At 38.5% G+C, this 25,992-nt stretch overlaps 11 protein-coding genes across 11 annotated transcripts; 6 read left to right on the plus strand and 5 right to left on the minus strand.

Moving 5' to 3' along the window:
* Positions 1-821: 821 nt before the first annotated feature.
* On the plus strand, positions 822-2,426 carry CBG03726 (the record flags this gene model as incomplete). Its single annotated transcript, XM_002639139.1, has 8 exons — positions 822-1,043; positions 1,098-1,302; positions 1,348-1,428; positions 1,688-1,920; positions 1,970-2,014; positions 2,089-2,140; positions 2,189-2,278; positions 2,320-2,426. The coding sequence occupies 8 exons, from the start codon at positions 822-824 to the stop codon at positions 2,424-2,426; spliced, it is 1,035 nt and encodes a 344-aa protein (XP_002639185.1).
* A 622-nt stretch (positions 2,427-3,048) lies between these two features.
* Positions 3,049-5,556, plus strand: Cbr-lem-3 (the record flags this gene model as incomplete). Its single annotated transcript, XM_002639140.1, has 6 exons — positions 3,049-3,202; positions 3,249-3,423; positions 3,488-4,592; positions 4,778-5,147; positions 5,208-5,293; positions 5,350-5,556. The coding sequence occupies 6 exons, from the start codon at positions 3,049-3,051 to the stop codon at positions 5,554-5,556; spliced, it is 2,097 nt and encodes a 698-aa protein (XP_002639186.1).
* A 299-nt stretch (positions 5,557-5,855) lies between these two features.
* On the minus strand, positions 5,856-6,080 carry CBG25222 (the record flags this gene model as incomplete). The annotated part of the gene is made up of 1 exon (XM_045235573.1): positions 5,856-6,080. One exon carries the CDS (start codon positions 6,078-6,080, stop codon positions 5,856-5,858), a length of 225 nt encoding a protein of 74 aa, XP_045098243.1.
* A 798-nt stretch (positions 6,081-6,878) lies between these two features.
* On the minus strand, positions 6,879-7,358 carry CBG03729 (the record flags this gene model as incomplete). The annotated part of the gene is made up of 1 exon (XM_045235578.1): positions 6,879-7,358. One exon carries the CDS (start codon positions 7,356-7,358, stop codon positions 6,879-6,881), a length of 480 nt encoding a protein of 159 aa, XP_045092474.1.
* A 576-nt stretch (positions 7,359-7,934) lies between these two features.
* CBG03730 lies at positions 7,935-9,914 on the minus strand (the record flags this gene model as incomplete). The annotated part of the gene is made up of 3 exons (XM_045235581.1): positions 7,935-8,828; positions 8,875-8,990; positions 9,800-9,914. 3 exons carry the CDS (start codon positions 9,912-9,914, stop codon positions 7,935-7,937), a joined length of 1,125 nt encoding a protein of 374 aa, XP_045092475.1.
* Positions 9,915-10,127: 213 nt separating this feature from the next.
* Positions 10,128-10,968, plus strand: CBG03731 (the record flags this gene model as incomplete). Its single annotated transcript, XM_002639143.1, has 3 exons — positions 10,128-10,494; positions 10,540-10,727; positions 10,771-10,968. The coding sequence occupies 3 exons, from the start codon at positions 10,128-10,130 to the stop codon at positions 10,966-10,968; spliced, it is 753 nt and encodes a 250-aa protein (XP_002639189.1).
* Positions 10,969-11,473: 505 nt separating this feature from the next.
* CBG03732 lies at positions 11,474-12,577 on the plus strand (the record flags this gene model as incomplete). Its single annotated transcript, XM_002639144.2, has 4 exons — positions 11,474-11,542; positions 11,589-11,769; positions 11,815-12,440; positions 12,488-12,577. The coding sequence occupies 4 exons, from the start codon at positions 11,474-11,476 to the stop codon at positions 12,575-12,577; spliced, it is 966 nt and encodes a 321-aa protein (XP_002639190.2).
* Positions 12,578-12,811: 234 nt separating this feature from the next.
* Cbr-rig-5 lies at positions 12,812-18,903 on the minus strand (the record flags this gene model as incomplete). The annotated part of the gene is made up of 11 exons (XM_045235599.1): positions 12,812-12,903; positions 13,105-13,197; positions 13,583-13,627; positions 13,676-13,811; positions 14,330-14,481; positions 14,908-15,036; positions 16,589-16,750; positions 17,493-17,571; positions 17,850-17,990; positions 18,079-18,194; positions 18,819-18,903. 11 exons carry the CDS (start codon positions 18,901-18,903, stop codon positions 12,812-12,814), a joined length of 1,230 nt encoding a protein of 409 aa, XP_045092476.1.
* Positions 18,904-21,071: 2,168 nt separating this feature from the next.
* CBG03735 lies at positions 21,072-21,740 on the plus strand (the record flags this gene model as incomplete). The annotated part of the gene is made up of 1 exon (XM_002639147.1): positions 21,072-21,740. One exon carries the CDS (start codon positions 21,072-21,074, stop codon positions 21,738-21,740), a length of 669 nt encoding a protein of 222 aa, XP_002639193.1.
* A 120-nt stretch (positions 21,741-21,860) lies between these two features.
* CBG03736 lies at positions 21,861-22,220 on the minus strand (the record flags this gene model as incomplete). Its single annotated transcript, XM_002639148.2, has 1 exon — positions 21,861-22,220. The coding sequence occupies one exon, from the start codon at positions 22,218-22,220 to the stop codon at positions 21,861-21,863; it is 360 nt and encodes a 119-aa protein (XP_002639194.2).
* Positions 22,221-24,773: 2,553 nt separating this feature from the next.
* Positions 24,774-25,212, plus strand: CBG03737 (the record flags this gene model as incomplete). Its single annotated transcript, XM_002639149.2, has 2 exons — positions 24,774-24,932; positions 25,135-25,212. The coding sequence occupies 2 exons, from the start codon at positions 24,774-24,776 to the stop codon at positions 25,210-25,212; spliced, it is 237 nt and encodes a 78-aa protein (XP_002639195.2).
* Between the last annotated feature and the right edge of the window lie 780 nt (positions 25,213-25,992).

Consider the following 25,992-nt stretch of genomic DNA (forward strand, 5'->3'; position numbering starts at 1 on the left):
TAAAACCGTGCCAGGGTAGCAATTTAGGCTCCTCCCCCGACTCCGCCCACTTTTCCCCGGAATTTGCGGGGTCTCAAAAGTCCGCGAAAAAGTCTTCGAGTGATTCAAGGCTCTGAACTTCTAAAAATGAAAATGGGAACATGGAAAAATGAATATAGACATATAGCAAAAAAAACTCAAAATATCACTGAAAACGACACTTTCAGGCGAATCTTGGTTACGATTTTGAGCACCCTTATCACGAATTTAAAATTAAAATCAAATATAAATTGAGCGATTGCAAAGTTTGGCTGAAGGCAGTTGTTAGCTTATGGCGGATCTTGTGAACTTTCTGTAGAAATTTAAATCCAACTTCATTTATTTAGATCGTTAAAAAGACGTCTGTTTTCGAAACTACAGTACTCGAGCTCGAGTGGTTAGAAAGCAAATGAGCGAATTAGTCAAAATATCATCAAGCTGAAGAGTATTTGTCATCCGAAACAACTATTTTTTCATGTCCCTGTTGCTTCAAATTCCCAATTTTCTGCTTTTTTCGAGTCGAACAGCCTTGAATTTATGAAAACAAGACATTGCAATGCGTTGTGAAATAGCTACAGTATGATAAAAATCATTTTCGCTTTAATCTATTTTCGAAAAACACACTTTGATACATTGGAAGAATGCAAGAACATTGAATCATGTGAAACTCAATCAAAGGGTCTTGAAAGCATTCTTTGAGACTCCGCCCCCGAGTTCTCCCACAGTTTGATAAGGTTCCAGATAAACCATTTGTTTTTTGTCTTCTATTCAACGAAACCATCGAGTTTCATCGAACTTCAGTAATGATTCCAATTGGAACTCTCCACCTCGACCCAGCCCCAGACGACCTAGAAAGGAGATCTATTTTCAAGTATGAAAGCTACAAAGCAGTTATCTCTGTGAAGAGACCAAATGAAGAGATGATTCGAATTCTGGGAAGAACTACAACTATCCTCTCGATCTTCGAACTGGTTTTGACTATTCCACTCGTTTGGTTTGTTTGGAATCCGCTGTGTTTCTTATTGGTAAGTGCAATGCATTATCATTTTTTCTTTTTCATTTCTTTATTTCATTTTCAGGTCATTCCACTGATCTTCCGTGTTGCTGCCCTTCCAACCAAATGCGTCCCAATTCAATCTAGCCCCTTGTTCGTTACCTTCCACAGCATGGTCATCGGTACCCAAGCCCTCGTTATGTTTGGCTTCTCGTATCTTTCCGCTCAAGCGTACCACTGGAGCAATGACAAAGGATATACGTTTGTATGTCTAACCTGTATCACATTCAGTAAGTTGGAAAATGTATTTAAGTCTTTTTTAATTTTTCTTTCAGTTCTGGCTCTTCGTTTCGGTTTGACACTTCTTCAATATAAACACCTCAATATCGTCCGTCTCAATCGAATTCTCGCCTCTCGTGGCTTCATTTTCACTCTTACTTGATTTTCGAAATCGTAATCACAATTTGTCTTTATTTACCAAAAAAAACTTTAATCAGAATACTTTCTTGTTTGAAATAGCTCACAACAATAAATAGATCAACTACAGTAACTTTTTATAATCGTTCCACGACGCAATTCGCAACAGCCTGATGAGCCTTTAAACTGTTGCGTTTACGGTATTGTTTTGTTTTTTGATTCTTCTCCGTGCATATAATTTCAGCAAGTTATTTTCAGCTGAAATAATGAAGAAAGGAAAGTTTCTAATCGTTAACGAGCCAAACGAAGAAACTATCGATCACGAATTGAAAGTCTCTACTGAAAATTGCGATGTTTACTCGGCTCTGGTCTACATTCCAAAGTTCAACAAGAAAATGGAAAAAGGCCTTTTCTGTGTCTTGGCTTTGTGCACTCAAATCGCTTTGTTCGGATTAATGGCCTACTTCTTCAAAATCGGATATCTCGCTTTCGTAAATATGATCGTCTAACAATTTTTTTAATTGAAAAGAAAGCTTTCAGATCCCATTCGAACTCTTCTTTTTCGTCATGTATGGAAAGGAGAACGTTTGGAATCTCGATCTGCAGATCATTTATCTCGCAAGTTTTCCCTTCCATTCAGACATAAGTTCGTTTTTCAGTTTTTCCAGCTGTTCTTCGCAGCTTTCACCACCTTCCTCGCCTTCGGAACAGGTACAATAGTTGTATTTTCATTTTATGTGTAACTCGTTTTTTTTTCAGAGGGCGAAGGAACTCGTAAAGACTTTGGCTGGATTGCTCCAGATCTGGAAACCGGAACATTGGCATTGTTCGGAGCAGTTTTCGGAATTTGTAAGATTTTTCATACTTTTTCAATTTGCAAGATTTTTTAGTCACTATTCTTCGTCTTCTTCTCGTTGCCAGCTACCGCACCCATCTCTTCTACTCCAACCTCCGTGACAAATTCATGGATGGTAAAGTCGTTCTTCAGCCTGTATAAGCTTCTCAACATTATCAAATTTGGTTTTATCATTGTTATTCTCCTATCATTGTTACCTTGTTGCTCGTTTTATTCAATGAAACTCGTTAATAACGAAAACCAGGATTTGAATCATTGAGCTTCAGTATTGTCTGGAAAATTACTTACCAACGAACGGTGTGGAAAATCTTGTAATTCACTCAGAAAATCATTACGGGCATGTTCGAATATATGTTCCTCTTTGCATTTTGATTCGAACTGCCGCTGTCTGTCCTTTCCGTGGTAATTTGAATTCTTCGCCTCGTTCTCCGCGTCTCCCCCGTTGACACACTATTGCGCTTGGGACGTCTTTGTTTGCGTTCGTTCTGTCCAATCTCATCTTTTTGCTCTTTTTTTTGCTTCTAAGGGGGGGGGGGTTACTAGGTTCGGTGGATAATGTTTCGCAATAGTGTCAATGAGCCAATATCAAAAGCCAGTACTTCAAACTTTTTCGATAAGAGCTAGGTTCCAATTGATGACTCATTTTTCCAATCTTTCGATTTCATCCTTTCGTTTTTCATTTTTCTTATCGAACTTGTTCTTTTGTGTTGTTTTGCCTCTGCTACTTCTTTATAAAATGAAACTAATCGAACGATTTTGTCAGATGCCTCCCAACGGCACAATTACCACAACACCTCGTAGCCGAATGCCAACTTCCACTCCCACATCAGGAAGGCAACGTCCAAAGAAAGAAACTCTTCATTTCCTAGCTTCAAGTTCTTCTACGACTTCTGTTGATGCGGCAAGAGCTATATTGGGTATGTCCTTCTGAAACCTAAATTCGACACTATAATGCTTTTTCAGAACGTGGAGCTAATGTGAATGTAATCGATCGAGAAGGTGCTACTCCCCTACATTATGCCTGTGTTCATGATAATGTGGCGATGGCTCAGCTCTTTTTAACTTTTGGTGCTGATCCAATGAGTGCTGACAAACTGGGTAGAACGGCGTATAGTATCGCAAAAGGGAATACTTTGAGGCAAGCATTCGTTTTCAGAATGACAAATAAAAATTTCAGAGTGACAAGTATAATCTGATTTCAGGTTTCTTCGCCGCTACAAAAAGGCCAATAGCCAACAACGCCATGGATTGTTCCGTCGTTTCTTTTCTTGTCACTCTCGAAATGATACATTTTTCATTGTTCGTCAAAACCAGGAAGTCGCTCCTCTTCGGCCGACTGCTCTCGCAGAGACCGCATCAATCTCGTTTGATCGAGGAAACGCTATCACAAAATCATATAGAAACGCGAAAAAGAAGATTCGTGCAACATTCAATGCTCTCCGAAGGAGTCAATCGAACAGTGCATCCACCTTGCAAGATATTGTGCTGACTTCGGAAGGATACAGAACCATAACAACTCCAAGTCGAACTGCCCCGAGAGTTGTGTCAGCGAAAAGATCGATGTCTGTGTCTGATCTTCCTAGGATACCGGACAGGAGAGATATAAGAGATGAAGATAGGAAAACAAGACGATCGCCAGTAAAGAAAGGAGGAAGAGTAGCTGGAAGATCGAAAACTCCTGAAGCAGTTCTGAATTCAACTAGAAGACAAGCACCACGTTCGAAGCGGTCGAAAAGTCAAGAAAGTCATGGAACGCAGCTGGTTGCCATGTCTCAACCGAATCCAATGTCATACTATAACAATGCAAGAGCCAGAAACGCTGGATTGCGACCAGCTCCATCCGCCCCTCCGCTGTCGCCTACGCCTGAATTAGCGGAGAAAACTCCAAAACGTTCGAAAGCCCGGAGCAAAAGTCCTGTCGCTAGCACAACAACGTATTTCACCGCTGACGAGTCTCTAGAGTTGATCGGAGTTAACATGGAAAAATTGAATCTTGGTTCGAAATCGGCCAAAAAGTCAACAAAAACACCCTCGAAAACTCCAACTAAACCATCATCGTCATCTGGATCTTCATCCGCGGAAGAAGACATTGAAGTTCTAACACCAACCACTGTGGATGATGGAGAGATCAGAAAAATTAGAAGATTACGCGACGTTGAGTTGAAGAGTGAGCTGAAAAAATATGGAATATCTCCTGCTGGACCGTTAGATCCTCGAACAAGACGACTTTATGAAAAGAAGTTGCTCATAGAGAGACGGAAAATTACAAGTCGTGGATACTCACCTGATGCTGATGTGGTTGCATGTGTAAGTTTTCTGAAGGAACGCATTATTTTAAGATATATTCGTCTTCGACTATGCTTATAACAGTTAGAACTCTACTAGTCTCTAAATCTCTCTTGACAGTCAATACTAAAAACGTTTCACATAGTCGATTGTCTTTGAAAGTAGTCAACTGTATTTTTTCCAGAACTCCAATCCAAAAATTTCAGAAAAACTCACCACAGCTGGAACTAATTCTTCGGAATGGTTTTCTCCCAGCCGATTTCGCATCTAGAGCCCGTAAAAGCGACGAAACAGTTCGAAAGGAGTTCAGTGGAAATGGATTTGGTTATAACGCATTCTGCTATTTGATCATGGATCCTCGCATTCTGGGAAGTAATGTGGAGGCATTGACGCTTGCTACATTTGTTCGATCAATATTCTATGTGGGAAAAGGATCCAAAAATCGACCTCTTGCACATTTCATAGATGCTCGGAACGAAAGAAGAGAACAGTCGAATAAACTGAAGACGTGTGAAAAGCTGAAGACTATCGATGAATTGTGGACTCTGGGATTCGGAATTCCCAGACATGAAATTTGTATGTTATCGTAGTCTGATTACTGTAGTCGGATCAGAGTTTTCATAGAAATGTTTTCAGCTCATGGCGTATCCGACGAAGAAGCATTCGTGCGAGAAGCGAGCATCATTGAGGCTGTCAAACTAGTGAATTTGAGAAACAAGAAAGTATGTCTCCAAATTTATGTCCGAGATGATTTCTACTTTCCAATTTTACTTTTCAGGGAGGAGAATTTCATGGCTCCACAAAGTCTTGGGATAGTATCACAAAAGCAGAATTCGGAACTTTCTTGCTCGACCGAGCATTGGCCACATTGAAATTGGAAGGAATCCGTCTTATCACCGAGGACAATCTGCCAGACAGTCTCTATCCATATGTGACGAATCGCCGAGGAGCTACAGGTGCACGGACACCAAAAACACCGAAATAGCTAATTCTTTTATCGATTTTACTCTTAAAAAGTGTAATCAAATTCAAATTTCGTTGTATATTATTTTTCCTGATACCCTAGTCTCTAGTCTATACGATCTTTCAATTCACTTATACTTCTGGATCTCTTTGTATATCTGTACTATTTTTGCTGCCAGTCTTTTTTCATAGATCATGTTTCGTATTATCTTGACTTTTTTGAAGTTCCAAATATATCAGCCTATTCTTATGATCACAAGTTTTTAAGGGGATGAATCTTCATTAGCTCCTTGAAGATAAAAAAATAGAGCAACACCCAATTTATCTTAGCACTTCCCAGTCGTCGTCATTCTTGTCTCTTTGACTTCTTCTCACTTTTTCTTCAGCTAAAGCATTCTTCAACTCTTGGATTTCTGTATGCAGCTTCAGATTCTCCTCGTCCTTCTCCTTGATTACATTCTTCAAGTTTCTGTTCTCGTAGCCATAACGATCCGCCAGTTTTTTGTACATGTCGATTGTTGTTTGGATCTTCTCCACATTTTGCATTGTCGGCTGAAAGTATGGAGGAATCAAAAAGAAAAGTTAAGCTTAACGTTGTAAAATAGTAGAAAAGAATGTGAGGAAAAGAAAAGAACAGAAAGATAATATGAGCATCATGCTATTTCTCGTGATGTGAATTAAGAGCGAAGCGGAAGGAGGAAGGGAGAAGTTGGCCTGGATACGCGAGAGAAATAATCGCATAATTGTTGTTGGAGAGTGCATCGAGTAATGAGAAAGGAAAGGGCTCTTTATGCACCTGATGTGAGATTTAAAAAAGCTGGCTTTCAGAATCATAGAGAAACGGAAAGACAGGTTGGTGCACAATTCCCCGGACTGATAAGCATGGGAATCTTTAGACATGAGTATCTTGGAAGTACGAAAATTGGTAGAAATATACTTTTACGTTTGAATCAAAACTACTGAAATTCTCAAAACGATTCTTCAAGTTAAGGTACTGCTATAATGGTCCAAAGATAAATAATGTTTACTGCACGCCGTTTTGATTTTCATGCGATGGGTAATCATTTAGGCTAATCATTTAGGTATATAATAAAGGAAAAAAGAAATAAAATCTATGTCAATGTGACCACATCCAGTGCCTAATAATAGGGTTTATGAGTTACTGCATTTAACGAGTGGGTGGGTCTTTCCAGTTTTTTGAATGACTGACTGGACTGAAGCGAAAAATATCGATGTCCAAACCAAGAATTTATTTGGAAAAAAACTGAACAACTAAAATTTCAAAAAAACATATTCATTGATAATATGCATAGAACAAGATGATCAGAAGTTTCATAAATCTCGCTATTTCTTTTTTTTATCAGCTCCAAAAACGTCTCCACCAACAGCAGCCAATGTCTGATAATTAGGATCCATAGTTGCCGCTTTCTTATTTTTGTCAGTCGGTTGAATGGGTTTCTTATCCCCTCCACCACCACCTCCTGCCTTCTTATCAGCACCAAATACATCTCCTCCGACTGCTGCCAATGTCTGATAGTTGGGATCCATTGTTGCTGCTTTCTTATTTTTGTCAGCTGGTTGAATTGGCTTTTTGTCTCCCCCGGCAGCCCCTCCTCCTCCTCCATCTTTCTTGTCGAACACGTTATTGTTGAGACCAGCCAGAGTCTGATAATTCGGATCATGGGTAGCTGCTTTCGCGTTCTGATCAGCTGGAGCAGTTGGCCCTCCAGCTCCTCCTCCAGCAGCTCCTCCATCCTTCTTATCAAAAACATTGTTATTCAATCCAGCCAATGTTTGATAGTTTGGATCGTGAGTTGCAGCCATTCCTGGTTTGGCACCAGCTGGTGGAGCAGCACCACCTCCAGCAGGTGGACCACCCTTTTTGTCTTATTGACCACACTAGATTAAGAGATTGAAGAGTACTAAGGACAGGGATCTTTTTTTCAGAACTTCGTGCAATTCAAATGGATTCTGCAAGTCTACCATCCCTTCTTCTCATCTCAATAATTACAATCTTTTTCAACTTCTACGGGTTTTAATTCTAAAATGTTCACTTAATTTTGTTTGGTTTCCTATGGTACTCCTTTGCTGTGTATATGAAATTATAATTTTTATTGTATTCAAGTTTGATTTTAAAAGTATAAAAGAAATTCATCGTATTATGTACTTCTGATATTTCGATATTGCCGAATTATTGAATTACTAATTAGATTTTTATTAAGCTATTCGATGGTAAGTATTACGGAGTACAGAGGTTCACTGAAGGATTTTATCTATTTTCTCTTCTTATCCGCACCAAAAACATATCCACCAACTGCTGCCAAAGTTTGATAGTTAGGGTCGAATGTGTTCGCTTTTTGATTCTGAATCCAACATTCAAATAACTCCGAGCTCCCAGTTTTAGTTCACCTTATTAGCTGGTTGTATTGGTTTCCTTCCATCTGCTCCTCCTACTTTCTTATCAGCTCCGAAAACGTCTCCACCAACAGCAGCCAATGTCTGAAAGTTAGGATCCATAGTTGCCGCTTTCTTATTCTTGTCAGCCGGTTGAATGGGTTTCTTATCCCCTCCTGCACCACCACCTCCTGCCTTCTTATCAGCACCAAATACATCTCCTCCGACTGCTGCCAATGTCTGATAGTTGGGATCCATTGTTGCTGCTTTCTTATTCTTGTCAGCTGGTTGAATTGGTTTCTTGTCTCCACCGGCAGCTCCTCCTCCTCCATCTTTCTTGTCGAACACGTTATTGTTAAGACCAGCCAGAGTGTGATAATTCGGATCATGGGTAGCTGCTTTTGCGTTCTGATCGGCTGGAGCAGATGTTCCAGCTCTTCCTTCTTCTTCATTTTTCTCATTTTTCTTATCAAAAACGTTATTGTTTATTCCAGCCAATGTTTGATAGTTTGGATCGTGAGTTGCAGCCATTCCTGGTTTGGCACCAGCTGGTGGAGCAGCACCACCTCCAGCAGGTGGACCACCCTTTTTGTCAAAACAGTCATTTCCAATGCCAGCAAGAGTTTGGTAATTGGGGTCATGAGTCGCTAAAATAGAAAATAATTTTTGAGGACTATAAGGATTTTCATTACCAGCCATTCCAGGACCTCCAGGTTTTGGTCCACCAGCGGCAAGGGGTGGTGGTGGAGGAGCTGGAGAAGCAGGGGCCGCAGGGGCCGCAGGAGCAGCAGGAGATCCGCCAGCAGTTGAAGCAGCTCCACCAGCTGTCGAGCTGTCCTTATCCTTTTCTTCAGTTTTCGATGATCCTGTTGAGTCACTTTCAGATGGTTTTGCTTTCGTCTAAAACTGAACATCAAAATATGAAATATATATCCGAACAGCTCACTTTTCCACATCCTGGCAACACGAGAAGAGTGGCAACGGAGCCGGCAGTTGCCAAGTTCAAAGCAATTCCAATGATATCTTGAACGTCGGTAGTCACGAACTTCCAGTTGACTTTCTCTCGAATGAGTGTTCAAATGGTTGAGAATATACACACTTCGTAAAACGAACTGGTGGACAAAAAGACTGGGAATAACAAGAGGAAGATTATGAGTAGAAGGGAACGTACCAAAAAACTACAGATGACTTCGGAAGATAACCCTTTTATGGGAGTCCAACTGGAACGTGAGTTCAAAAAAAAATCATAAAGAAATCTACGGCTATCGATATCATGGACATGGATTCTGGTTGTTTAAGGTCAATTTCAACTTTTCCAATTTTTTTGTTGATTTGAAAAGAAAACTTAGTTCGAAGTTTCAACATCTAGTTAGACAGGCTTGAGATGGATTTCAACGAAGTCTATTTGGTCAAATTCGTCTTTCCCATCTACTTCTCTTTCTCTATTCCCGTTTTCCTTTCACTAATTTTTATCTTCCTTTTTCAGTTCATGTTACAGGGTGGCACATAACTACCAGGACTCAATTTTGTTCTATCATACAATTTGGATAGAGCATTGTACCGGGCTCAAATTTTGAGTGCAAAATTACGAATAATTCATCAGTAAACTGACCAATTCTCAAATTATTTGAATAATTTGAGCTGCGTTATCGCTTGCCAAAGTTGCTTCATCTCATGCAAATCACAAAGAAACATTACGTCGTTAATCTTCTGACAATCACAGTACCTAGAGCGATCGCTTTGAAAATATCAGTAGCTTTGAACCAAACGTAAAATTAAAATTCTACCAATTTTCGTGCTTCCAAGATGCTTATGTCTTAAGATATACCCGTTTTTATCGCATCCATTTTTTTCATTCGGTTTTTTATTACGCCACAAAAACTCTGGAAGAGGATTTAAACACAAAAAAACAAATAACATGTTTTGTAATTGATCATACATATTAACACAATCCGTGTTGCATCCAAGTTCAAAATCGTTTTTCATCTGTACAAATAGAAGTGAGCATTCTAGGGCAATAAGAAATGTTGATCATGGATCAGTGAAATGGATCAGTGAAACAACGATAAATCATAGAAGAAAGATCCCTTGAAATATCAGTATCATTTCGTCCCCACCTGTCGCTTATATCAACTTCTCACCTCTTCTATAAAATCCCCGTCTCATCTCGCTATCTTCACTTTTTGGTTGATCCTCCCAATGTTTTCAGTTCTCATCTCCCTTATCGTTGCCACGTGGTTCTCTCCAGAATTCCACGCGGAAGGAGCTGTTGGCTCCGATTTGAACTGCACCACCTACAATGACACTGCATTCGTCTATTCGAATACAGCTACAATTTGTGCCAATGTGATTAGTGATGCTGCTTGTGCCGTTTTATATCCATCTGACACAACTGGAGCAGTGGCTCCTGGAAATGACAATGGACGTCCGTTAACTTGTTATACAACAGCAACAACCACTCCAGCAGCTATCGTTCAGGATATGAAGATTGCCGCTATTGCTGACTGTCCAGCCACGTGTGGATACTGTTGTGAAACTTCTGCATATGATTGTGCTAATGTTGCTTGTAAGCTTACTGTAGTTTGAAAAATCAGAAAAGTTACTTTTCTAGACCCACGCCTCGATTGTTCCACCATCACGAGTGCTCAATGCCTCTCTGCCACGTGGCGGACGATCATTGCGGAAGATTGCCCATCTGCTTGCGGTTTCTGTGGTTCCGGAGGTTGTGTGGATGCTGTTGTGGACTGTGCTAACGATGTTACCATTTGCACTACCGTTGGAATGCAAGACTTCGTCAATGTAACTCTTTTTTACTAATTGTATTTGATTTTCGTTATTTCAGGAATATTGTCAATACACATGTGGACGTTGTGCTTCTTCCACGACTTCATCATCTGGATCATCCAGTTCATGCACTTCATATGCTGCCGATTCCAGCTCTGCGTGTGCCGACTGGGCAGCCAATGGGTTTTGCACCAACACATTCTATACAGTAGCCCAAAGAACTGCGTATTGTGCAACGACATGCAAACTTTGCTGAGAACATTTTTTAGAGGCAACCAACACAGGAAGACGATGACGACGATAATGGGTTCTTATTTTGTAATTTTCGTGTCTGACCAACAAGAAATAAAGTTTGAATCCATGCGAATTTAATATCTGATTAGCTAAAGTTTATGAATTATCGGAGAACTTGAATACCGTAAAATCTGCAATGGAAGGGCTCCCCGTTCTTTTTGCTTCGATCCAATGTTTCTTGGTTCCAATAAAAGATTAAAAAAAAGTAAACTGATAAAAAATGTAAACTGATTATTGAGATATTGAGATAACTGAGCCTAAACTTGACAGTATGGGGAATCTTTTATTAAAAATTGTACGGTATGCATTTTTTGATGTGTTGACCCAAAATGGAATTGTCTTTCCAATGCGTGAACCTTCGAAATTTTCTGGTCTTCCCTCCCAATTTATCTTCCTCAAGTGTTTTTAAAAGAAGATTTAAAGGCCTTCTCCATTTTTTGTATGTTTTTTTTTATTTCAGAAAGAGAATGTTGCTGATGATGTCAACGTTTTTCTACGTTTTATTCACGGTTACTGTACTTTTCTTATGCTCCAAGGTAAGATCTATCCCTCGTTTCTCCAGCCCATTTATGTCATATTCAGAAGAAAAAAGAACGAGGCAAAAAACTGAAGTCATCTGAATCTAGTCGCAAAGGGTCGAAAACTTCTAAATCTGAAGAAACCAAAGAAAAACCAAATCCTTCACATTTTCCCGATGTTGCTCCAGCTCCTCCAGAACTTTCTCCACCTACTCCAGTGGCTCCTGCCAAACCTGCAATGGCGGGTGAGCGCTCATTGATAGTTTTTCTAAAAGATTTGAAATTTACAGCCACTTATGACCCTAACTACCAAACACTTGCTGGACTCAATAATAATGTATTCGAGGCTAAGGAGGTTCCAGCTAATGTTCCAGCTGCACCAGTTGCTGCCAAACCAGGAATGGCTGCAACTCACGATCCAAACTATCAAACATTGGCTGGAATAAACAATAACGTTTTTGATAAGAAAAATGAGAAAAATGAAGAAGAAGGAAGAGCTGGAACATCTGCTCCAGCCGATCAGAACGCAAAAGCAGCTACCCATGATCCGAATTATCACACTCTGGCTGGTCTTAACAATAACGTGTTCGACAAGAAAGATGGAGGAGGAGGAGCTGCCGGTGGAGACAAGAAACCAATTCAACCAGCTGACAAGAATAAGAAAGCAGCAACAATGGATCCCAACTATCAGACATTGGCAGCAGTCGGAGGAGATGTATTTGGTGCTGATAAGAAGGCAGGAGGTGGTGGTGCAGGAGGGGATAAGAAACCCATTCAACCGGCTGACAAGAATAAGAAAGCGGCAACTATGGATCCTAACTTTCAGACATTGGCTGCTGTTGGTGGAGACGTTTTCGGAGCTGATAAGAAAGTAGGAGGAGCAGATGGAAGGAAACCAATACAACCAGCTAATAAGGTGAACTAAAACTGGGAGCTCGGAGTTATTTGAATGTTGGAATTCAGAATCAAAAAGCGAACACATTCGACCCTAACTATCAAACTTTGGCAGCAGTTGGTGGATATGTTTTTGGTGCGGATAAGAAGAGAAAATAGATAAAATCCTTCAGTGAACCTCTGTACTCCGTAATACTTACCATCGAATAGCTTAATAAAAATCTAATTAGTAATTCAATAATTCGGCAATATCGAAATATCAGAAGTACATAATACGATGAATTTCTTTTATACTTTTAAAATCAAACTTGAATACAATAAAAATTATAATTTCATATACACAGCAAAGGAGTACCATAGGAAACCAAACAAAATTAAGTGAACATTTTAGAATTAAAACCCGTAGAAGTTGAAAAAGATTGTAATTATTGAGATGAAAAGAAGGGATGGTAGACTTGCAGAATCCATTTGAATTGCACGAAGTTCTGAAAAAAAGATCCCTGTCCTTAGTACTCTTCAATCTCTTAATCTAGTGTGGTCAATAAGTTTTGAATTTTCTCACGGTCTAATGTGTGGACTAGAGACATCAATGAATTCTCATTTCTGTTTTTGCTTTTCTGATTCTCCAAAAAAAAAAACTAGAGAAAAGAAAACGAAGGTGACGTTATGAAATATAATTCTCATGCCTGAATGTGTGGTCGGAGCATTTCGGGATTCGTGTCGTCGTGCTTGCGAGTAGAACTCCAATTGTGAAGGTGACGATGGAACTTCTTGAGAATCTGAAATCAAACACATACATGCTGAAATTTAGCATTTATATGTTTTCAATTCATCAATCCCATCGAAAAAGGACAGAAGACAAGCAGAGTGAAAGGTGCAAGAAACAAAAAATAAACAGAAACCATTTTCATGTTCTCCTGGAACTTCATTGCTTCCTTCTCCGTCTTCTTCTTCTCCATCATCTCCATCATCTTCATCGTCTTCTGAATATCTACCTGATCCCATTCCCGACCCTGAAAAGGTGAAAAAAGTGCAAGGAGCAGGCAGAAAATGCATTCCAGGAGAGAAGTAGTTTAAGAAATGAAAAAAGCAAAAAGTGAAAGAACTAGAACTGTAGTTTTTGAAAGAAGACATACAAAAAGACCTTAAATGAAAAAAGCTTACCTTCTGGAATGAGGTTCGAGTGAGAGAAATGATTGTGGGAGATTTCTGAAGGAACGTTCCGGTTTCCAAGAATTCCAAATTTTTAAAACTTACGATTTAGGGTGACTTGTGAGTGATGGATTCCATTATCGTTTTTGGCAACACATCGATAAACTCCGAAATGCGAATTCTGGACGTTTCTGATTTCCAGAATGTGGACACTGTGGTATTGACCAGAGACAGTGTGTGTCTGAAATTGAAAAATATTGTGGAATGTTTCACGAAAAAGCTTACAGGGGTATTGTCAGCAAAACTTTTTGTATTTTTTGCATTAAAATTTTCCCAAAATTATGTGTTTTCAAAATTTTTTTTTCAATCCTGAAAATATTTCAAATTCCAGAAAATGGCTTGAAATGCTAAGAGCTCAGTTCTCGCTCGAGTTGTTTTCATGGAATTTTTCAGCCATTTGTAAGGTCAACGAGACTTTTTTGTTCTCACCAACCAGTTTTCAATTAAATAATTATTGTTTTTGAACACAGAAAAAACGACCAAAACGGCTAAGAATTCTGAAAAATTGCATGGAAAAACAGCAAGGCGGCCTTTGACTAGAATTCCCGCGACCCTCTTGGATGATAACTGATTTCAGGGATTTCGAATTTTCTCTGAATTTTTTCGAAGAAATATTATGAAACAACATAACTTTGGAAGCATTTTAAGTAACAAAGATTAGAAAAAGTTTTAGTCCCAGTCCCCCTTCAAAAAACGAACCATTGCGACATTGTTGCTTTCATAAATCGGTTCTCCATCCTTTTCCCATCCCATTTCTGGTCTCGGCCACGCTTCTGTGGTACAAACCATCCTTGCCATTGATCCAACACTTGCTTGAACTGTTACAGATTGGGCTTGTACCAATGGAGCAACTGAAAAAACATACCGCTCACTTTCACACATTCCCCTCTTTTTCAAATCGAAATCTTCAATTTGAATTTCATGAATAAAATTTGTGTGTCAGTCAGCGGACGAGAATACAAGGCGACAAACACTTTTTCACTATGTTTTCTTCCTGAAGTTTCTCTCTCTTCTCACCATCGGAGGATAAAATGATGAGTGTGTGCTCGGTGAAAATTGGAAAAAAAAACGAAAAGAAGAAGTACGCTTAAAATAGAAAAATAGAGACCTAGAGAGGCAAAAAATAAACAAATTGTTACGAAAGAAAACATGAAGAAAACTTCAGAGAATGCTAAAAGATGTTAAACGGATTTCGAGGTTTTCGAATTTCGTGATTCATAGAATTTCAAAATTCTGAAGTTAATTATCGAACTGCTAGGCGTTAAAAATCGACTCACAAGTAACAAGAAGTTTGACAGTCCAAGATTCGTCTGGAGGTATTCCATTGCTTGCCACACACACATATTCACTCATATGTTTTCTCGAAACTTTGGTCAGATGTAGGATTGGTCCATGGAATACGCTCGCTGAAATTTAAATATTGGTTTGTATTTTTTGTTGATAAAAATGAATAAAATTAAACCGGATCTAGTTACAGGTGACAAGAAGTTGATGAGACAAATCTTGTAGAGATTTCTTAATGTGATCTATTTTTGAAATTTCTAATATAATGCAAGTCTCTTCATTTTATTTTTTCTGATTTTTTCTCAATGAAGGTATTTTTTGATTTTTTTTTCTTCATTTTCATGTTAATCATCATGATTTTCTGCACAAAATAAAGTGATAAGTATTTCACCGTACGAACGTACACCCCATTTAAAAACTTCATCTTTTATTACTCATACTTTTCCCAAAACCCACTCCAAAAAATCCTAATTACTATCTCGATTCCATTTTCTCCCGTTTTTCTCATCTTTCAACCCATTTGATTTTTCTAATGCTACTTGAACAAACACATTGCCTAATATAGGAAAGAATCAAATGCGCGAGAGAGTGCTAATTGAGTGGATAAAAGATGGCATACTAGTAAAAGAAGTAGTAGCTGACCTCGTTTTGAGTACTTCTTCTTCTTCTTCTTCTTCTCCAGAGGGTAATGGGATTGAGCATATGGTATATGCGAACGGGTAAAGAGCTCATGCGAGAATGAAGAAGATGGAAAAGAAAGTCAGAAGGAATAACTACGCAACGGGTAATTAAATAGAGAGCGAACATGGAGAAGACGAAGATGAGTGAAATGGTCTTATAAATATAATTTTGTTAATGTATAACGAAGAAGCTTAGAACTTATTTACCACAAATCAGAAATTGGAAGAATCGGGAATCTCCAGAATAGAGAAAGTTTCAAAGTTTCAGAACCTCAAAATTTCAGATTTTCAGAGTTTGATAACTTTAGAATCCAGATTTTTAGACTTTTATAATTTCAGATTTTTAGAATTTCAGAATTTCAAAATTTCAACATTTCAGAATTACGAAACTTCAGGTGGGTACCAAACGTTACCATAAGATTTTTCAGAACTCAAAAAAAAAAAACCCAAAAACATATATTTGGTTCATATAATCAGAATCTCCTTCAGACCCCTCTCAATTTCTTGATTGTTTACAAATCATGCTCAAATGACTCCGATCAAGTCTTGCGTAACAAATCCCGACAGGTACCATCTCTTACTGTTTTCCCCCATTTTTACCTAGCAGCTGTTGTATTCCTTTTCTTCTCCCTGCTTACTGTCTCCAGATGCTTTCCATCAAAGGATATTGTTGCTCTTTTCTTCTTTTTTTGTTCTCTTTCGGCACTTATAATTGTCTGCCTAATTACTCACCGGAGAGCCGACTAATCAAGTGAAGCCGAAATAGTAGGCAGACAGACAAAGATTTGATTATCTCTTGGTGCAAAAGGACGCAAAAGTTGAAGAAACTAGTGTCAGTACAAAACATCAAAACATTTTTGAGAGTATTTCAATTTCCTAAAAATCTGGATCCGTCTATTTGTTCAGACAAGAATAGGAATTTGTAAAGTTGGGGTGAGAATTTGGGGGTTGGAAACGCGAAAAAAGATATCGAATGACCGAAAAGGACACAAACCTCCGAATCCAGTGGCACCGTTGTAGCGGATTATTTGACGATCCTGACGTCTCCAGATGACTGTTGGAGTCGGATTTCCGTCTGCTTTGCATGTCAGACTCACGTTGTTCCCTTCACGAACTTCGACTGCTGCCGGTGTACTGCGTGAGACGATTGGTGGCACTGGAAATAATATATCAGAAGATTAAAAAAGCATTTGATTGTTTTTTTTTGTTTGGAATTGCCGAATGAAATTTTCCAATGCAATTGAAGCTAACAATTGATACAGAAATCCAATTTTATTGGGATTGAAATTTCAGATTTTCAGAATCAAATTATCTTTGTTATATGCTAAAAGCTATCGGATTTCCAAATTCCCATTTTTCCAATGTCTCTAATTCAGAAGACGTTACAAAGGTAAATATCCGAGTTATGTACCTTTTGTTTTGTTTATGTAATTCGAATCCATTTTGTTTCTGAACTTCCATTCCCCAACCTAATAACCTAATAACTTCCCCCATTTTCCTTCTTCTTCAAAATATTTTCATTGTATTCAAATGACTTCTCTTGTCACCCCCTTTTATTACCCGTTCCCTGACTTCCGCTTGTTTCCGTTTTCTCTTATAATTAGAAGGTGTTCCGTTCCCTTCCCAATATGTTTTCACAAGAGATTTAGATCCCATCCAAAAAGAGCACCAACAAAAAAAGCAAAACGGAATCAAGGAGGACTCATTTGCATACAAATCTATTTTCACACTTTTCACACTTCTCCTTCCTATCGCACTTTATCTCGGGTTGGGAAAGCAAACGGATTAGGATTTAGTAAGTGAAATGAAAGGAAAAGAGAAAGAAGAAGAAGAAGAAGAAGAAGAAGCAATTGAAATAGAAGATGACTTTTAGATTCTCATTTAAGAACTATACGAACCTTTCACATCAAGCTCCCCAGTTGAGAGAATAATCGGTTCCGTGTTGATTTGGCATGAATAGTTTCCACGATCGGATTCCTGCAAGATTGGTTAGCGGAGGGTGATTAGACACAGGAAGAAAGGGAAGTTAAGGAAGTTATGAGAAACGGGGTTCGCTTTAGACAACTCCATAAAAGAATAATTCCGATGTTAGGGGATTCAAAGAGTCAGCTAATCGGTGATCAGGATACAAGTTTCGAACATCTAAAGTAGGAGTTTTCCCTGATTTTGAGATTTCACTTCGAGATACTTGTCATTTTCCTTAATGACTCCTTTCTTATCTATAGCGATACATCTATCAATAATTCCCAGCTTACCTGAACATTTTTAATCGTCAGAACCCATTCGTTATGCAGATCCCCAAGACGTGGCTTCAATTCGTACTTGTCCCTTCGCCGAAAAACTTTCTCATCGAACGAGAGCAATCGTGGCGGTGAGTCGGCTTTGACGAATGCTACCTATAACGAATCGGTTTTCGTGTGAGAAGACATGCGAGGATGAGACGAAGGATGAGACAAGAAAATTCATGAGAAAAAGAGGACTCGCCATATGACTTCCAAGATCATTCACGATACACGTAAAATCGACGTCCTGACCCAGAAGAGCCACTGCACTCGACATTGATGGTTGTTGGATTGTTGGAGGTGCTCCACGAGAGCATGCTGGAAGAATTGGGAATTCGATTTATTTACGATTCAGCTTTGGAAACTGGTTGCTAATTTGCTTTTGTTTTTTGTTTTCGGACAAATATAGATCTCTTAATCCTTAATCCATCAGGTTTATTAGCTAACTGTTCAAAAAATAAATGCAAATGAGTAGCCGAATTTCAGATGCTTTAAATAAAATGACACTGCTGGTTTAAATTTTCGGCCCTAGTTGGTTATTTTGGTTTTTAGGATTTTTGGACCTTACTATTAGGAAAAGAAAGGACCAAAATAACCGACTAATGTCAAATTTTTTATGGAGACATAAAAACAATTTTTACAAAAAAAAATAATATTACAAATTTTCAAAATGAAACACAATCCTTTCTATCTGTTTGCACAAATATTCTCATCGGTATCGAAATTTCTATGGAACTCTTTCTTCTCTTTTCTCAATGTTTTTCCCTATTATTCCAAGACATTTTGAATCATTCATCATCGTTTAGTCCGATATTCCCTCCCATCCGTTTTTTTGGTGTCATCTATCTTTTTTGGGGACAAAAAAGAGAAAAAAGAAACAAAACGGAAACGGTGCGGACTTTGACAAAAACTCTAATAGACATAATGTCTTCTTGAACGAACCATCAAAAAGGTGACATAGAATTGTTGGCAATACTAGAATCGAAGAAGACGTTGGAGGAGAAGAAGAAGCTCCATCGACGAGCATGATGTCGAAAAATGAAACTTTTTGGGAAAGAAGACTGGGAGGGAATCGACTCGTTACGAACTTATTGTTAACTAATAATATCCCCCGCGAGGATTCAAAAATTCTTTCTCTCCTCCAGCTACTGCGAAATTTGATTTGACACTCATGCTCGTCTTCTCTTCGGAAACTTTTCTGTTACAAAAACGACTTCTGCTCACCCTGCTTAAACACTGACAATACACCACAAAGAAGTGCGAATAGATACATTTTGAGGAGGATATAATATGAAATAAGGTGTCTTCTTCTTCGAAAAATAGAGACAGGGACTCACTTCTGAAGGTAGAAGCTCCCGAATGGGCGGAGTCTCACGGGGCGGTCCTCACTCTCTTTTGGAAAAACGACACAGATGGAGTCAGTTGGGGGTGGAGAGAATAAGAAGAAGACGAAGGACGACACACTCATTTTATTCTTGTTTTCCGGTTGGACACACTATGAAGAAATTGGGAAGATTGGGGTGGACCAGTAGAACAAGAAAAGAAGAAGCGCACAAAAAAAGAAGAATGAAGGTGTGCTAGAGGTTATTTTTTGGGAAAAGTAGAGCTTCCTGTTTCGATGTTATGCAAAACAATAATCGTATTAAAAATAGATTTTAAAAACTTGTATAAGATGGGATTGTTTTCAGATTCAGATGCATTGAGAGGCATGACCTACTTTTGATGACAGTGGAAGAAACAATGGGAAATTCTATAATGCAATGTTTTGAGAACTATGATTTCTGAGATTCAAAATAAAAACGAAAAAAAAATTCAAATTTTAAATAACCGCTTTATAGTAATATGAAACAATGAATGCACTGGACGCCGAATCCATTGAACTGGAGAAAGCTGTATGGTCGGAAAAGGCAATGGTCCGATCCACCGTATCACAACTCTCATGGACCGCCACGTCTACAAGGATATCCTAGATTTCAAAATGCTGTCACATTACAAAGCCATGGGTCGTGGGATTATTTTTCAACAGGACAGTAATCCAAAACACATCTCCAAATTTGTCTAGGTACATTAGATTCCAAGTTTATCGAATATTTGGATTCCAGAATTGGTTCTCGAGCCGTAGAATTCGTGTTATGGGCTGGCCCAGCCAGTCCCCATATTTGAATCCGATCGAGAATTTGTTGGAAGAGTGGGACAGAAGATTGGCAGGACAAAAAGCAAAACATGTGGACGAGAATTACCAACAACTGAAAACGGAATGATCTCACAGTCAGTAATCGACACTTTTCTCGACTATATGCAGCGCAGATGCCAGGCTGATGTTGACTCTTGCGGCTTTACAACAAAGTGTTAGACCCAATTTGTTAGTGTTTAGGTGTTATATGTTGAATAAATACGTTTTTCAAATTTTATGATTTTTTGGAAAATTAAAATCAAAATTTGATTTTTTTTTTCGAAAATTCAATTTTTTGTCCTAAAAATATATTTTTTTTTTATTTTCGTATGAAATTTGGCCGCAATCCGTCAAACGAAAACCAAAGAGTGGTCAACTTTTTGACCGGTACTGTAATAAATTTGTAAATTCTAATAGAAGTGCTGCTTTTTAACTTTCTGACTCATCAAAAGAAAAAAAGCACGATGGAATCACTGAGTAATGACCGGAACCCGCACGCATCAATCTTGATTTCTCGTTTGAACATTCAGATGGCAACTTAACCTGATTTTGTTAAGTGTATACTCGATTATCGTGCTCTACCGTAATCCTCAATTTCCACTTACCCCAAATTTCAATAGAGCGCGTTTTCATGTTTCTCTTGGGCCCCCAAAGGAGGCTGCACTGCTCCCAACGACAACGTGTTTCGAATCTGGCTCTCGTTGTTTTTTCTCTCCCCTTTTATGCACTTTGTTACTATGACAACTTGGCTCTCCGTCTATGTGGCTCTCCTAATCTCGATTCTTTTCCGGTTGAAAAATGTATCGGGTGTCTTATCAATCTCATCGATTTACTTCTTTTGTTTCTTTGTTTCGAAGTCGTAAAAACGGAGCTAAGCAGGTGTGCTTTTCTTGCATAAATCTGTTGGAGAGCAGACTTGTAGAGTTTCGTGAATCTGTTTTTTCTTCTTCCTATGTTATGTTGTCTTATAATGATACTGTCTATTTTTTTTTATTCTTCTAGATTTTATTCTTCTAGATTTGATGGAACGCTATAATCCACCAAGCACATCGGCTCAGATGTACTGCCACGGATGTCAGCGACAGATCAGAAAAGTTCAAGAGCTCATGGACGAGCGGTACCTAGACAACATTGCTTACCATGTTGATAAGAACACACTGGAGACGAAGCTGGACAATAAAGCCAAGGAGCTCGAACTGGAGAAGTTTAGGACAACGACTCTGACGACGTTGTTGAAGAGATCTCCGAATCCAGAAGCCATGGATGAACGAGTTAAGGAGATCATGGAAGTCAACAAAAAGATGGCCGAGGAGCTTCAGAAAACGATTGCTGCTCCGTTGAATTATCCATTGGAGGAGTGGTACAATGCAATCAACTTAAAATGGAACGAGAAATACGACGAACTTCGAGTGTTCCTCATTGAGAAAAATAACCAGCTGGTCGAGTATCAGGATATGGAAACGGAACTTTCTGAAGACATCGATCAGTACTGTCAAGAGATTGCGGCATTGAAGAAGATGTTGAAGAAGAAGGACGAGGAGATTGAGGAACTCAAGAAGTCCGCGGCAAAGGAAAATTTCTCCTTGACAATCAAGGAATCGGAGAAAAAGGGTGAGACGACGGAGGAGGAGGCAGATTCAGGAGAAGTTAAGGAGTCAGTAAAAGACGAATCAGAGATCCCGGCCGTCTAATATTGTTTTTTTCCAAACTCATACCTGTTTAGGTGGTTGTAAAGTTGAATGTTGAATTTCGTAATAAACTTGGGAATGTATTGTTTCAATTATCTAATACATCGGAAACTCAAAAAAAAGTTAAAGTCCTTCATCGTCATCGAGAGTAGCTCCTCCAAGCTTAGCAGTTTCCAGAACCACACTTGCCTTCAGTGCATACTCTTCGTCAGTTAATCGATTGCTCGTCGGATCAAAATCTCGTTCAAATGTCGACTGAAGTTTCTGCGATGTTGCCACGTGGTTCGTCCGTTTTTTGTAGAAGAACAGTCTCGAGTGATCAGATTTCCGATCTTTACTCATCATGGCCATTTCTGCCTCTGCGGTTTTATCGTGAATTGGTTTGTCGTGTCCTTCGAAATGATCAATCGGACGACGTCGGAGAAGGTGGAGGAGAATCAGCCCTGATAGGGTTCCGAGGACTATATAGGTCAGGAGTGTCATGTAGGGTGGCTGAAATGATATTTCTTCTCGCGAAGGATTGTGAAGACATTAACCAACCAACAAATATCTCTGGTCCGGTGGGATTTCAATATTTGCACCGTCAACTTTATAGGGGTACGGTTCGGTAGGAAACATGTCAAAGTAGTTTATAAAAACCACTTGTGGAATCTTTCCTTCCTTCTCATTCCCAGCCAAATTGCCAAAACCAGCATAACTTTTGCGAATCAGAATAATAAATCTGAAGATGATTTCAACTTCAGAAACTTCAATCCCAAATATTTAAACTCACAAGAAGAAACGGAGATTTCTCATTGCTGCAGATCCAAAAAAAATCCCTCACTTTTCAGCTAATACTTTATCTATGTTCCCACGTTGGCCACATGCCACTATCCCCCGATTTGTTTTTCACTTGTACTTTTTTAGAAGACGGTGGTACCAGAGAGGAGAACTCAGAAAATGAGAACTCAATTTAACGGCTTTAATTTCCGGCTCAGGATCCAAATTTTTTAGAAATATATTTTCGAAATGGTCTCGTTCTTCGCAATACTTCAAGATTTTCCAAAAAAAAATCCCTATTTTGACATGTATTTTACGAGATCTTATTCGTACGAGTTCTTATTTATATCAGTTCTCATTTTCCGAACTCTCATCCCTGGTACCACCTAGTAGACGTTGGTCTTCGAGGTCAGTGATACTAATCATAAGTTTGCATATTTTCTAATGTCGACTATTATGAACCGTTCTAACGAAAAGTACAATGTTTTTTTCAGGTAGAAATGTATTTTTAGTGAAAAACAGTAAAGAAAAAAGTGTGAGTAACAGCGATAGAATGAGCTCCCAGCATTCAGCTACATTTCCCCTAATCATCCAAACCGTCAACTTTGAGCTCAATCATCTCGATTTCTGTGAAAGATACCAATAAATTGTCCACCTATAAAATATTGGTAATATTATGATAAATATTTATCAGTTGACAGTTTTTTATTAATATCTTTCTCAGGAATCGAGATAATTGAGCTCGAAAATTGACGCTTGATGTGGGCCTGTATTAAAGGAAATACGGTATATGAAAGAAACTTAAAAACTGTTTGAGACTTCATAGCTATTCCTTGACTTCGAAAAATCGGGGTACTGGCCAGAGCTTCTTTTCCAATACTCCATTCATCAGGACCTAATATCCATATCGATTGAAGTCTTGCTCACTCATATTCGTGTCCTTTTCTACCTATTGTGCATTTTCTTTCCCCTTATTCTTCTTCTTCACCTGGTTCTATACTAATCGTATAATTGAATCTTAGCCATATGTGTTTGGACTCCCGAGGAAAGCAATGTTCATTCCCACCCTCCTGAATTAGCTCATTTATTTTCCCGTTTCCTTCTTCTTTCCTTCTCCAACATCAGGCCCTGTGCCTTTTGCATTTCTCACTTCTGTTTCGAATATTTTCCTCGTTTAAAGAATATAAAAACCTGTTATAGAAGGACTTCTGACTTTTAAATTTGAGCCAATTTTTCTCGGTTCTGTCAGAGATATAAAAAGGTTTCAACTAATATATTGTTTGTCATGATATCAGAAGTGTTTGTCAGTTAACACGCTTTTGATATCTTTTACAGGAACCGATATAAACTAGCTCAAGCTAGAGGCCCTTCTATTGCAGGTTTATCCTCTTTTCTTCAGATCGTCTCCTCTTTTCTACAGATCGTCTGAAAATGGATCCATGTGAAAGAATGGAAGACCAAATCAATAAGATAACGAACAAAGTCGAAACTTTGAAAAGGGATATAGTGGACATGGAAGTGAAGTGGCAAGAAAAGTATTCTGAATCCGAAAACGAAATTTCAAAGTTGACGAACTACAACAAACGCCTGCTAGACTGAATCAAAAAGATGTCTAGCGATCACAATAAATCAAGAAAAATCATTCTAGAAATGACAACCGAAGCCAAGGAGAGAGAACGACTTCTGGATGTGATCTTCAGAGATCGGGACGAATGTCTCGAGGAGAAAATGAAGGTTGCAAGGTTCTATCGCTCGGAATTGAAGGCACTGGAACAAGAAAACGATGATCTTCGTTCAAAGAATAAGGAACGGATTGACCCTAAAATTGGAGGAGAAGTTGATGAAGATTATGAAGATTCTGAGGATCCTTTGTGTTACGTCCTTAGGATCCGGCATTCTGGCCGACTCAAGGAATACGAATAGTAGTTATAGAATACAGATTTATTCATGTACTAAAGATGTACGAGAATAGAGGGGGAAAAGTAGAGAAGGCTGGGAGAGACTAGGACAGACCGAGAATGGTTGTCAGCCCCAAAGAAAGAGGGGTTCTGACCAATGAAAGAACTAAGAAGAAGAGTGCCAGAGAAGGGCGCTTTTCTTAGGTGGGTAGATCACAAATAATTTGGTAGATCAAATATAAAACTAATGGAAGTATGCATAGAATGCAACACTTTGCAAGATTCAAAAAACATAATTTCTGAAGACAGTCACCGTGGTTCGATATTATTCTCACAATTGGAAGTAACCGAGCAACAAATAAAATCGATAATTAAAAAAATGTCCGATCTGGAAGTTTTTATAAGTATACCAGTTCCGTCGTCAGAAAGCTCAACATCATTCTTCGAGAAGAAAAATGAGCGTTGGGACGATCTGACAAGATGTTCATGTAATCAAATTCACGAAACTATAGATGACTTGTTCATTTGTGCTGAAATGGTAAGCGATTTGAAAATCTCAATATTTTAATTCTTCGGAATTTTCCAGAAAAAAGAAGGATCATGTCTCAATAGCGGATAGTGTTATGGTACATGGAAAGAAACCAATGGTTTTCTTCGATTTATTGGAAACGAGTATGGATTCTTCAATGGTAGTTTGTTTGCTTTAAATTTCAGTCTGTTGAATTCGAAATTATTTTCAGATGAACAGTGAAACTGTTGATGATACCAGCAATCAAGTTAATTTCAGTGCAAAAACATTGTCTCGCTTAAAACCATGACTGGACACATTTTTGAATTAAACTTCATTATATTATTTTGTACTATTAAAACCTGTAACAAAAGGACCCCTAACATTTAACACACATTCTCTGTAGTTTTCGAGCATCGACCCATTGTCAAATGTACAAAAAAAAAAATCAAACTGTTCCAAATGTGTTGGTATTACATACAGTTAGTACACTTGAACTTCTAAGAATTTTGAGAATACTTTTGATTGACCCCGCCCACTTGGATCCGATCTGCAAGACTCGCTGATCAAAAAATAACTTTTTTTATTTTTCGAGATCGTTTCTATCTCGTTTCTATCTCGTTTCTATCTCGAAAAATAAATAAATTTAAAAAAATTGTTTTTTTTGAACAGTGAGTTGCTCGAAAATCTCAGAGAATGTGTGTTAAATTTAATTTATCTCGGTTTCGGTAAAAGATATAAAAAGTTGCCAACTAATACATTGTTTATCATGATATCACGGTCATTCTATCAGTTAACGCATCTTCGGTATCTTACACGAAAGCCAAGAAAAATCTGTTCAAACTTGAAAGTGTGGTGCCCTTCCCTTAGAGGTTTTACAGTGGTTAGATACATTTCTGTCACATAAGTTCTACTGTTCCGTTATGTACCAACCATTGTCTTGATTGTAAATTAAATCTCACATAATATTGCTGACGCTCTGTATACTATTTTTCAGTAAAGATTGGATCCTCCTTAACGTTTTCAATTCGAATTTTCGACGTTGTAATTTTTTAGGTACTGTAGTTATCGTTGTAGGACCTTCGGCCAG

This window comes from Caenorhabditis briggsae, assembly GCF_000004555.2.
Source record: "Caenorhabditis briggsae complete genome, chrI, whole genome shotgun sequence".
Lineage (NCBI taxonomy): Eukaryota > Metazoa > Nematoda > Chromadorea > Rhabditida > Rhabditidae > Caenorhabditis > Caenorhabditis briggsae.